Raw genomic sequence first — 11,632 nt, 5'->3', positions numbered from 1 at the left:
TTTTTTTCTGTAAACTGCAAATGTACATGGTCAGCATTGCCTTTTTTTTTTAATTTGATTTATATACCGCCCTTCTCTGGAGATTCAGGGTGGCTTACAATGCGTTAAGCAATAGCCTTCATACTTTTGTATATTTTATACAAAGTCAGCTTATTGCCCCCACAATCTGGGTCCTCATTTTACCTACCTTAGAAAGGATGGAAGGCTGAGTCAACCTTGAGCCTGGTGAGATTTGAACTTGCAGTAATTGCAGGCAGCTGATGTTAATAACAATGCTTTAGTCTGCTGCGCCACCAGGCATTACTATTTAATGTTATCCTAGAGCAGTGATGGTGAACTTTTTACTTATTGAGTGCTGAACAGGAACGTGCTTTGAGTGCGCTCACGTGCCATCTGTGGTAACGCGCGGCTCCTCCCCATGTGTTGCATGTGCAACTGCACCATCTGCGCATGCGCACAGCTTTTGCGCATGCACACTAGCGCATGTTGCATGTGCAATCTTACCATATGTGCATGTGCAAGCTTTCACACACACAAAGCACACGTGTGAACGCTGTCTGCACATGCATGCACAATCTCATGCACATGCACAAACACACACACATGCGCAGGAGAGCTCTGAAGACCAGCTGGGTTTCCTGGATTGCGCGCATGTGCATCAGAGGCCTAAACACCAAATGAGGCATGCGTGCATGCACAGTTTCAGGTGAGCTTGGTGACGGCTCTGCGTGCCACTTCCGGCACGCGTGCCATAAGTTCGCCAACACGGTCCTAGAGATTCTTCACTATTTTCATGATGAGCACTTTTATTTTTTTTATTTTCAGCTAACAAAGCAGTGCTGTCTTCCTATCTCAAACCAACAGTATCCTAGTTTTTTATTTTAATTCAGTTGTCATCTCTACTGGTCCTGAAATTCTTTTATTTACTATACAATTAGACTTGATTCATACCTTTTGATTTATTGAACCATCTGTTTCTTCAGTTTTAGTTCATTGAAAAGATTCTTCAGAGGAATAATCATGGGTTCTGATATACACAATAAATTTAATAGATTCGGTCTATTGGCATGATAGACGCAAGCAGGAATTTTGCTACGGTCAATAGAAGAAAAATATACCTTATTGCTATATACTCTTCTTTTCTCCATAGTCCATTTCATGTTAGCTATTAGTATTCTTCCTCTTTCCCTCTTCTGAAACCTTTTGATTCAATTAGCATTTTCCTTCTGCTTATGATTGTATTCTTTGCAAGGGCATTTGATCTACTGGCCCTCACTTTATATTGGCAAATATTCTAGATCATATCTTCTACAGGAAAATATTTTTGTCCCTCTATAATCTCATTTGTAAGAGGTTTTAATGTAAACTTTTCACTTTTCCTAAACCTTATTTCCTCTGTTAAACCTCTTCTGTGGATATGCTTAAATATTCCTGCTTTAGTTATGAATTTTCCTGTGATTACTTTCATTTTCTTTGGCACTCCAAATTTTCTTTTCTTGTTATTTTCCTCTATTTGTTCATATTGATTCTTTTCCTGGTCCTTTACTGTTTGATGCTGAAAGTTTGTGTACTTTCACTAAAAGTTCTCCAATCTGAAATTCCTCACACTGCAATCTGTCTTTTGCATATAATAACTTTTCTCAGGACTCACCAAGAATACCTTACAATTACCCCACAACAAAGATGTCATATGGGCATCTTCTAGTGCTTAACAAGAGCAAAAGAAAACAGTAAGTACCTTGAATATCCATTAAATCTGATTAATGCTTCCAATGTTTTTGATACTTAAAATGAACTAAGATGTTTCAAGAATAAAACCAAGTCTGGATTTCAAGCCAATAAAACTGCAAAATAGGGTGGCATGAGGCCAAAGGGACATAGATGCTGGGGGAGCTAAAGCAACAATGTGGTTGTAATTGGGAGTGGACTCACATGTGTCCAAATTTTGATCACATGACTGCAGGGTTGTTGAAACAATTATAATTTCAGACACAGGTTGTAATTCCATTTTATCAGCACCAATGTTAACTTGGAACCTCTAGGAACTGAGCAGGCTGAGCTGGAAGGTAGGGTTAAATGTGTCATCAGTTTGGAGTAATTGTGCAGCCACAAGCGATCCAAGTCTAACCTCCCATGAATTCCGTTGACTCTTATCTAGCACCAATTTAGCTTGTACCATTAGTTGCTCAGATTCTTGTAATTTCTAGGGCAATAATAAACTTAGTGCTTTGAACTCAACTTCTGTTCCTGGTTATCTGCACCTGATGGAACCCTAACCCTAATGCTGAATACATGGTCAAAAGTCAAGAATTACTTGCAATATTTTGTCTCAAACCATCATCTGTAGTCCTGAGAAAGTAGTTTTGAATAACAATGTTTTTATATAAATTTGATTTATTACTTGTTCTAAAGAGCCAAAATATTTTAGTTTCTATCCCATTCCCAAACCATTCTAGAACAAATATTTGTTGGTAGGCTTTATTACTGTATACATTCTCTCATTTCATAGAGTAAAAGGATACTATTCATAACCACTGATCGTATTATTTTTTATGTTGCATTATTCTCTTTTTAATTTCAGCATGTTTTATGTATTGATAATGTTGCCTATCAACTCAGGATGCTTTTCACAATGTGTAGCATATACATTAAGTAGAGCAAAATTAATCTTCTTAAAAGTTAACCACCCATAAAAATATCATCACGACTCTGTGCAAGGTTCTTATTCTCATATGATGAAAAAGCACAAACTCAATAATTGACATTTTCTGGGCAGACTTTAAGACTTGGCAATCTTTTGTTAAAACAAACCATGTTGCTTATGGCAACTATAGAACATTCAAGCTTTAATTATGTCCTAGAACAAACAAGAAAGAAATCAGGTTTAAGTTCCCTAAGAATTAGAGATGAATAAATCAGCCTATATATATGATCTATAAGTGATCATAGTTGTTCTTGTATTGTTCACACCACATCCATCCAATTTTTGCATTAACCTACAAATCCCGAAGTTCTGGATTAAATATATATATATGGATGAATGGTGGAGTGGTTAAGACAGCAGAAACAGGGGGACTGAGAATTTTGGTTCTCATGTGGGAGCTATTACTATCTACAAGACTCTTGTGGCTTTCCAATGGACTGTCCTATAAAAACCAGATAACTGAAATAATGCACATTTTGCAAACGATATCAGCACTACTTTCAGAGTCTTCCATTTCCAAGACTGAGAAACAAGTGACAAGAAGTCCATTATCATGTAATAGCATCTAGGAGTTATTAAAAATAGTTTGCTTGCTTGCTCATCTCCTTTGCTTCTTATATGTGCTTATTCCTAACCATTAGTTCCTGTGTATTATTTCAGTTTCTAGAAACTTATTGCCATACCCTAAAGAATGTCTGCCACTTTCTCTCTTCATTGCCCTGAAAATGATGCCATATTTCAAAACTTTGGTCAAGGAAACATAAATAAGTTGCTTTTTCTTTTAAATTTAATTCAGAAGTTAGCAGTTAGGTGATGATCTTGTACCCACTTTATTGAAAGAAAGACACGATGAATTTTGCTGGATATCCATGTAAATTGCATACAAATAGGAAGTAAGATGATCATATATTACAATATTATACACTTATGACACATTATGAACTTATTAATCACAATCCATATATCTGATTTTAATTTTGCAAATAATAACAAAGGTTATTCTTTACCAGATAAATGGGATGGCTAAATATGATCTAGCATAAAAAACAATCACTGGAACTTCTATTAACATTTGAAGGTAGTATATAAATCACCCTGGATTTCAGACCCTCAGTGTATTTTCTTTATGAAATTTTCCACAGAGTTTTGTGACAGCAGATCTGCTAACCTAATTATGTTATGACAATGATCCAGTGTAATTATGCCTTTTGTTGGTTTTTTAAAAATGCATGACAAAATAGATTAAAAAGTTTTGATCAGGATTAACAAAAATAACAACAAACATCAGAAAGATTTGAATTATTTGAGGAATTTACACTAACAACATATGTAAGGAAAGGCTTAGAGTACATTGGTGCATATTTTCATCTTTATCTTGAGCTTATCTTAATTAACATTATGTGCTATAATATTGCACTACTATAGAAACAGTAAAATGCATTTCACAGATAACTTTTTTCCTACTCTAGCCATACCCTTAACTAAGGGTTAAGAAAATAAGAAAACAATATCATCAACATTGCTTTCACAATATCTGCTCTTTTAAGCTCTATATGTTTGCAAAGAAACTATGATCACTGCTAAAAAAGCAAAAAATGGGATGCTGCAATTGTGGCTTATATCTATATATATAAAAGGGAAAATCACTCATGCATTAGTCACGAAATCTCCAGAATCGTAAAGCCTACAAACTTGAAATTTGCCACCTATGTTCTTGTTGGCTTCTAGGTGCTCACTAAGAAAAGATTTTTCAAAATGACCATCAAAGCATTAGTATTTCCTTTATTATTATTAACAAGCTCTGATGCTAAGGAATCCTACTCCCCCTCCCAACCTCAAAAGAAATCTGTTTCAAATGCAAAACACAAGCAGAGAGGACTTTCAGTTTCAGTTTACTTTCACAGCAGCAAGCAGCTTTACTACAGAACAGTTGAGCTAAGCCACACCCAGCCTCCTTCCTGTCTCCTTCTTGTTCACACAGCAAATACTGTTTGAGTTTCCAAACACCCCTCAACTCTCTCACATCCTCTCTGACAGGATGCTAGCCAGATGAATACCGATAGATGCTGTGGGCTGGGACATTCTAAACCCCTGTTCCAACTGCCACTTGCATTATATTAACACATTCTGATGCTACAGAGTTACACATTCTACATTAAGTTTCAGGCTGTAAGTGTCAATTTATCAAGCCAAGCACGTAGTTTTGTAGCGAAGCACGAGCGTCGAGCTAGTCTATATCTATCTATATCTCTATCTATATCATCTCTATCTCTATCTATCTATCTATCTATCTATCTATCTATCTATCTATCTATCATCTATCGATCTATCTTTATTTATTTGGCATATATATATATATATACCAGTATTTGGCATATATATATATTTGGCATATATATATATATGCCAAATACCACTCACTCATCACGAAATCTCCAGAACGGTAAAGCCTACAAACTTGAAATTTGCCACATATGTTCCTCTTGGCTTCTAGGTGCTTGCTAAGAAAGGATTTTTCGAAATCACCATCAGATCATTATTATTTCATATACAGTATTATATTCACATACTCTGATGCTAAGGAGTTAGACTTCTACTCCCCCACCCCACCTGAAAAAAACTCTGTCCCAACTGCCAGTTGCCTTATATTAACATGCTCTGATGCTACCCCTTTGCTAAACCGGGCGTGGGTATGGCCAGTGCATGACTCATCTGGCCTGTGGGCTGGTACATTCTACTTCCCCTCCCCCTCTGTTCCAACTGCCAGTTGCCTTATATTAACATGCTCTGATGTTGTGGAGTTACACATTGTACATTTCAGGCTTTAAGTGTCAATTTATCATGCCCGATCACATAGTTTCGTAGCAAAGCACGGGCGTCCAGCTAGTACATGAATATTCACCACTATAGGTGAAACATGGAAGGTAAATATACCAATGCAGAACTGTAAACCTAACAGCAACATTTTGTTTGTTAGACAGTATGTTTCTTAATGCCAGAGACTAGAAATTTACCAATAAGAGATGGTAATTATCATAATTTTCTACAGTGAATCTGTCTGAGACATCCATCTATCAATACACAGGATTTTATATTAAATAGACAATTGTTATGACGTGGCAAGTCACTCAAGCCTTGTTTCCCAAAAAAGATACACATTCAAGTGTTAAACATAAATTCTAAAAAGAGAAAAGCAAGATGTATAACTCAAAATAATGCAATTCCTAAACAACAGTGCCACCCAAAGGTTTGTAAATCATTAATCTACAACCCAATACAGAAATATTTGACTAATTATCCTAAACCATGCCACCTAGGGACCACTACTGATTAGTACACAGATGGTCATGAGATAACCTGATTATTTTAAAAAGTAAATTGTAGGGATTATAAATTCACTAATGTACCATGGTTACACAATCCACATTGTATCATAGTTCTGTTGATACCAAAGTCTTTACAATTGAAACATTCATGCATACATTTTCAGAACTGATGCATAAAATATTGCTTTAAAATGTAAAGGATAGCATACGATGCAGTGGTGAAATCCAAATTTTTTTACTACTGGTTCTGTGGACGTGGCTTGGTGCGTGTGGTGTGGCTTGGCGGGCATGGCAGGGGAAGGATATTGCAAAATCTCCATTCCCACCCCACTCCGGGGGAAGGATACTGCAAAATCCCCATTCCCTCCCCATTCTGGGGCCAGCCAGAGGTGACATTTACTGATTCTTTGAACTACTCAAAATTTCCGCTACCGGTTCTCCAGAACCTGTCAGAACCTGCTGGATTTCACCCCTGATACGGTCACCAAATGCTGTAAAAGCGAAGAATTTAAAGTGATATAAATGATTATGGATCAGATCCAAAGCCAGTTTCTGAAGATAGCATCATACGTGAATGTGATTTTAAAAGAGAGAAATCAGAATAATGTGTGAATGGATCCTAGTGACTCCTAGGATTATTTTTTTAAAAACGTTGTAATCATAGCAGCACTGCAAGAGTGGGAAACCAAGACCTCTTAATTTTATCAATTTGCCTGTCTTAGTAAGGTAGTCTGAACACAATAGTTCCTCAATATCTTGCAGAGATATTGCAACCTCTTGCAGAGGTTCGACTGGAGCGTAAGTGGGCAACGTTGCGTTCAATGGTAAAACCAGTGTAAAGTATAGCACAAGTTGCATTCCCATAACACACTAACATGGGATAGGATACTGCTATCTCCGATACCTAAGTAAATCGTAGTTCAACTGATCATAGTCTGATTCTAATTCCTCCCTTAAATCACGATTTTTCATATAAAAAGGATTTCAAACGCGCCCTCTGTACAACATTCCAGGCTAATCCCCATACTACAGGCACCTGACTTTCTTATGTAACCATAAAGATAAAGATAAAGCTAGAGCGTCGCCCGGAAGCCGAGCGGGTGAAAAACAGCGCAGGCGCGCTGTTTCGTTTGCGGTTCTGGGAGGAAGCATGCAGTATAGATAAAGAAGCAGCCCCTCTGGGAGTCCGCTGCGTTCTTTCTGGTGGAGAAGACCCTGAAGCGGTTATCATGTCGAAGGTTATGAACCTCAACAATGAGGTGAGCCCGTCTGATTGGGATCGTTGCCAGGGAGGTAGCCTCCGTCCGGGATTTGCATGGCCCTTCGAGTTGGCAGAAAAGGAAATTTCGGATACGAAACGTGGTGGGGGGGGGAGGGGAGAGGGTAAAAGGCGTCTGCTTCTCGGTGGGTCGTTAGGCGGTGGGTGACTTCTCTCCATTGTATGCCCTTCAACTATGGCGCAGGTCTTCCGTCTAAGAATAATGGACACGCTGGCTTGGCGTGGTGGTGAAGTCCCAGAAGGGTGGAAAGGGTCGGAGAGGAGAGCTGGTTTTACAGCAGGGGTCTCCAATCTTGGCCACTTTTAAGCCTGGAGGACTTCAACTCCAAAGTGGCCAAGATTGGAGTTGAAGTCCTCCAGGCTTAAAAAGTGGCCAAGATTGGAGTTGAAGTCCTCCAGGCTTAAAAGTGGCCAAGATTGGAGTTGAAGTCCTCCAGGCTTAAAAGTGGCCAAGATTGGAGTTGAAGTCCTCCAGGCTTAAAAGTGGCCAAGATTGGAGTTGAAGTCCTCCAGGCTTAAAAGTGACCAAGGTTGGAGACCTCTGGAAAAAAGGTAGCAGTGGATGGAAAGGGAAATCCTAAGCATAGCCCTTCCAAGCGTTTTTAGGTAGGGTCAGTGAGGATGTCTATGAAGATTCTCAGTCATCCAGGTCATGGTTGCCCCAAAGGTGCTTTTTTTCAAGAGGCAACTGGACTTTCTGGTTTTTCTTCGAAGACATTTCACTTCTCATCCAAGAAGCTTCTTGGATGAAAAGCGAAACATTTTCGAAGAAAAACCAGAAAGCCCACAGTTGCCTCTTGAAAAAAAAAAAAAAGCAGTTTTGGGTTAGTGAGGATGCTGACTCCTGCTGGTCGCTGTGCGATAATTAGCCTTCAGTGGCTGGAACTGGATTCTGGCCTTGGTTTTGATGAATGCACTATAACAGCATCAGCCCCAGAATGCTCATTTAAAGAAGAATAATGAAGGGTGGGTGGGTGGGAAATCTGGAGATTACTGGAGTAGCCAGTACTAAAGTAGAGTAAATAATCACTGTACTGTGCAGGTGGCCACATGTGGGCAATGATACACATTTTACATTTCTGTGCTTTTCAGAGAATTGGTTCGCATATGAGTTTATTGGAGTCTACTTTATTAGACTGCAGATAACAGGTGCTTTTTACTGTATTGTTTAATATTTTGTGTTGATGCCTGTCTTTTTTTGTCAGAGTGTGCACAGTGTGACTGCTAGTTTGAGACAACCCAGGAGCAAAATACAGTACAGAGAGGTTTTGTCTTTCAAACAGTTGTTTATCTACAAGTCATAAATATACACATACATATGCTAAGCAAAGCCAGGCAATCAATCAATCTTCAACTGTAATAGGAAGCACACACACACACTGAGAGAAATACACACACAGAGTGAGAAACTGCCCTCACAGGGCCTCTCTTATACAGACAGCTTCTTAAATCTGATTCATTCTCATTGAATCATCTCCGTTTACAGCTTTACAGCAGCTGGTCAGCTATTAAATCATCATTACCTTAACATTTTTTTCTGAAAAAGATGATTTGCAGGGTGGGAGGGAGGAGGAGTTTCTCCTTATTTTATCTTTCTCTAGCGACAATACTGAAAAATAGCATGAGCTACAGAGACTGCTCCCAAATCATCCAAGGAATTTTGTGGTAAAATGTGGCCTTCAGCCTAGTAAAATCTTGCAGAAAATTATGCTTTCATTGTAAAACTGATGCTTTATATGTGAAATGGTCTGTTTAATGCATTCTAGAAGAGTGTAATACATTCTAGAAGAGAGCTGTGGTTGTGCAATGGTTAGAATGCACTACTGCAGGCTACTTCTGCCTGCCTGCCTGCCTGCCTGCAATTTGGCAGTTCGAATCTCACCAGGCTCAAAGTTGACTCAGCTTGCTGACTCTGTAAACCACTTAAGAGAGGGCTGTAAAGCACTGTGAAGTGGTATATGAGTCTTAAGTGCTATTGCTATTGCTAGAAGCATCTCAAACTTAAAACAGAGCAGTTCTAAACACAAGACATTCTTTGAATTTCATAGCATCTCTATAGTGATTAGAACAGCAGACTCATGAACATCGGTCCCAAAGGTTAAGTTTCTAGACCTTTGGTGAAGAATTACTAGGCTAGCACATATAAGAGGTGAAAAAGAAAATTATTCTCATAAAGTTGGTTCACATAAGGCAAAGGAAGCCTTTATTTGTTTTCCAGTTGGTTCTTCATTCATTCACATTAAATGTACGGACTACCTGGATATACTAATTATGTATTGATCATTCACTTTTGTATTGATACATTTTTATTCAGCAGAAATTGATTCCTCTAGGAGGAGGGAGAATCTGGGGCCTGAGTGAAAGGGAGGCTCAGCCTAGAATCCCTGTGTAGCTGGAAGAGAACTACACTGTGCATAATTATTAGACAAGTGGCTATTTTGACCATATCATTATTTTGCATATTTTCCACCTCCAAGCTTTATAAACTTGAATGCTTAGTGTACATAAGCATATCAGGTGATGTGTATTTGTGTAATGAGGGAGGGTGTGTCCTAAGGAGATGAACACCCTATATCAAGGTGTGCAAAATTATTCGGCAGCTGCTTTTTCTCAGACAAAATAGGTCAAAAAAGACATTTAACTGACTTTGAAAAGTCAAAAATTTTAAAAAGTCTTTCAGAGGGATGTAGCAATCTTGAAATTTCTAAGATATTGGGGTGTGATCACAGGACCATCAAACGTTTTCTTGCAAATAGTCAACAGGGTAGCAAGAAACATGTTGAGAAAAAAAGACACACATTAATTGCCAAAGATTTGAGAAGAATCAAACATGAATCTATCAGGAACCCATTATCCTCCAGTGCTGTCATATTCTAGAATTGCAATTTACCTGGAGTGCCCAGAAGTACAAGGTGTTCAGTGCTCAGAGACAAGGCCAAGGTAAGGAAGGCTGAAATCCAACCACCACTGAACAAGACATATAAATTGAAATGGCAAGACTGGGCCAAGAAATATCTGAAGACAGATTTTTCAAAGGTTTTATGGACTGATGAGAGTGACTCTTGACAGACAGTTGGATGGGCCCGTGGCTGGATCAGTAACGGGCACAGAGCTTCACTTTGACTCAAGATGCCAGCAAAGTGGAGGTGAGGTACTGGTATGGGCTGGTATTATAAAAGATGAGCTAGTTGGACCTTTTCGGGTTGAAGATAGATTCAAAATCAACTCCCAAACCTACTTCCAGTTTTTAGAAGACCGTTTCTTCAAGCAGTGGTACAGGAAAATGTCTGCATCTTTTAAAAAACCATGATTTTTATGCAGGACAATGCTCCATCACATGCATCAAAGTACTCTAGTGCGTGGCTAGCCAATAAAGGCCTTAAAGATGAAAGAATAATGACATGGCCCCCTTCCTCACGTGACCTACACCATATTGAGAACTTGTGGGCTCTTCTTAAACAGGAGATTTACAGTGAAGGAAAACAGTACACCTCTTTGAACTGTGGTTGCTGCTGCACAAAAAGTTGATCATCAACAGCAAGAAACTGACAGACTCCATGAATGGAAGGCAAGACTGTTATTGAAAAGAAGGGTGGCTATATTGGTCACTGATATTTTTTTTTTAAATGTCAGACATGTTTATTTGTACATTTTGAGTTGTTTGTTCTCATTTTAACAGATGCAAATAAATGAGTGAGTTGGGCAAATTTTCATTTTTCATTTAGTTGCATAATAATTCTGCAGACTAATAGTTGCCTAATAATTGTGTACACATTCTCCTAAGAAAGCTAAAACCTCACTTTTACTTTCTCAAATATTCACGTTTGAGGTTTATTAACATTTTGGATTGACTGAGAGCATTGTAGTTGTTCAATAATAAAATTAATCCTCCAAAATACAACTTGCCTAATAATTGTGCATACAGTGTAAGTCTAACCCTCCTTGAGTGCGGTTGACCCTTATCGAAGTCTAAGCAGGTGCCCACCATGAGTTGAGAAGACTCCATAGACTTTTAGCAATAAATCACTTAATAATTGAAACTTCATGTGTGGATCTGGTCTTTCACGCCTTAACAATTCCTCATTCTATCTCTATTTTCCCCTGAATAAATTTGGAAGTTTGGGAAATTCTTTGGCTACAAAATAAAAGGAATAACAATGAGCTTTGAATTATTTGCAATTAAGAATAGGGTAACTCAAATCTGGCTGCAATTTCTATTTTCTGTATGGCTATGTTTTCAATATTGAATTTAATGATTTTTTAAAAAAATTACACTATAAACTTTAAATAAAGTGTTACTCTGCAGGTATTCTTGCTTCAGTT

General features: G+C 38.2%; 1 protein-coding gene across 2 annotated transcripts in view; it reads left to right on the top strand.

The window, feature by feature from the left end:
• The first annotated feature begins 7,167 nt into the window (after positions 1-7,167).
• Positions 7,168-11,632, top strand: part of SRFBP1 (serum response factor binding protein 1) — a 55,389-nt gene continuing 50,924 nt past the window's right edge. For both annotated transcript variants that reach the window (XM_070935710.1, XM_070935708.1), the window contains exon 1: positions 7,168-7,289. In XM_070935710.1, the coding sequence (XP_070791811.1) occupies positions 7,260-7,289 (30 nt within the window). In that variant the 5' untranslated portion in view covers positions 7,168-7,259. The remainder of the gene's footprint in view (positions 7,290-11,632) is intronic.

Source organism: Pituophis catenifer, unplaced genomic scaffold (assembly GCF_029215685.1).
Source record: "Pituophis catenifer annectens isolate HBS135680 unplaced genomic scaffold, rPitCat1.0.hap2 SCAF_2, whole genome shotgun sequence".
NCBI lineage: Eukaryota > Metazoa > Chordata > Lepidosauria > Squamata > Colubridae > Pituophis > Pituophis catenifer.
The sequence above is the reverse complement of the archived record's forward strand: the minus strand, read 5'-3'. Positions and strand labels throughout refer to the sequence as shown.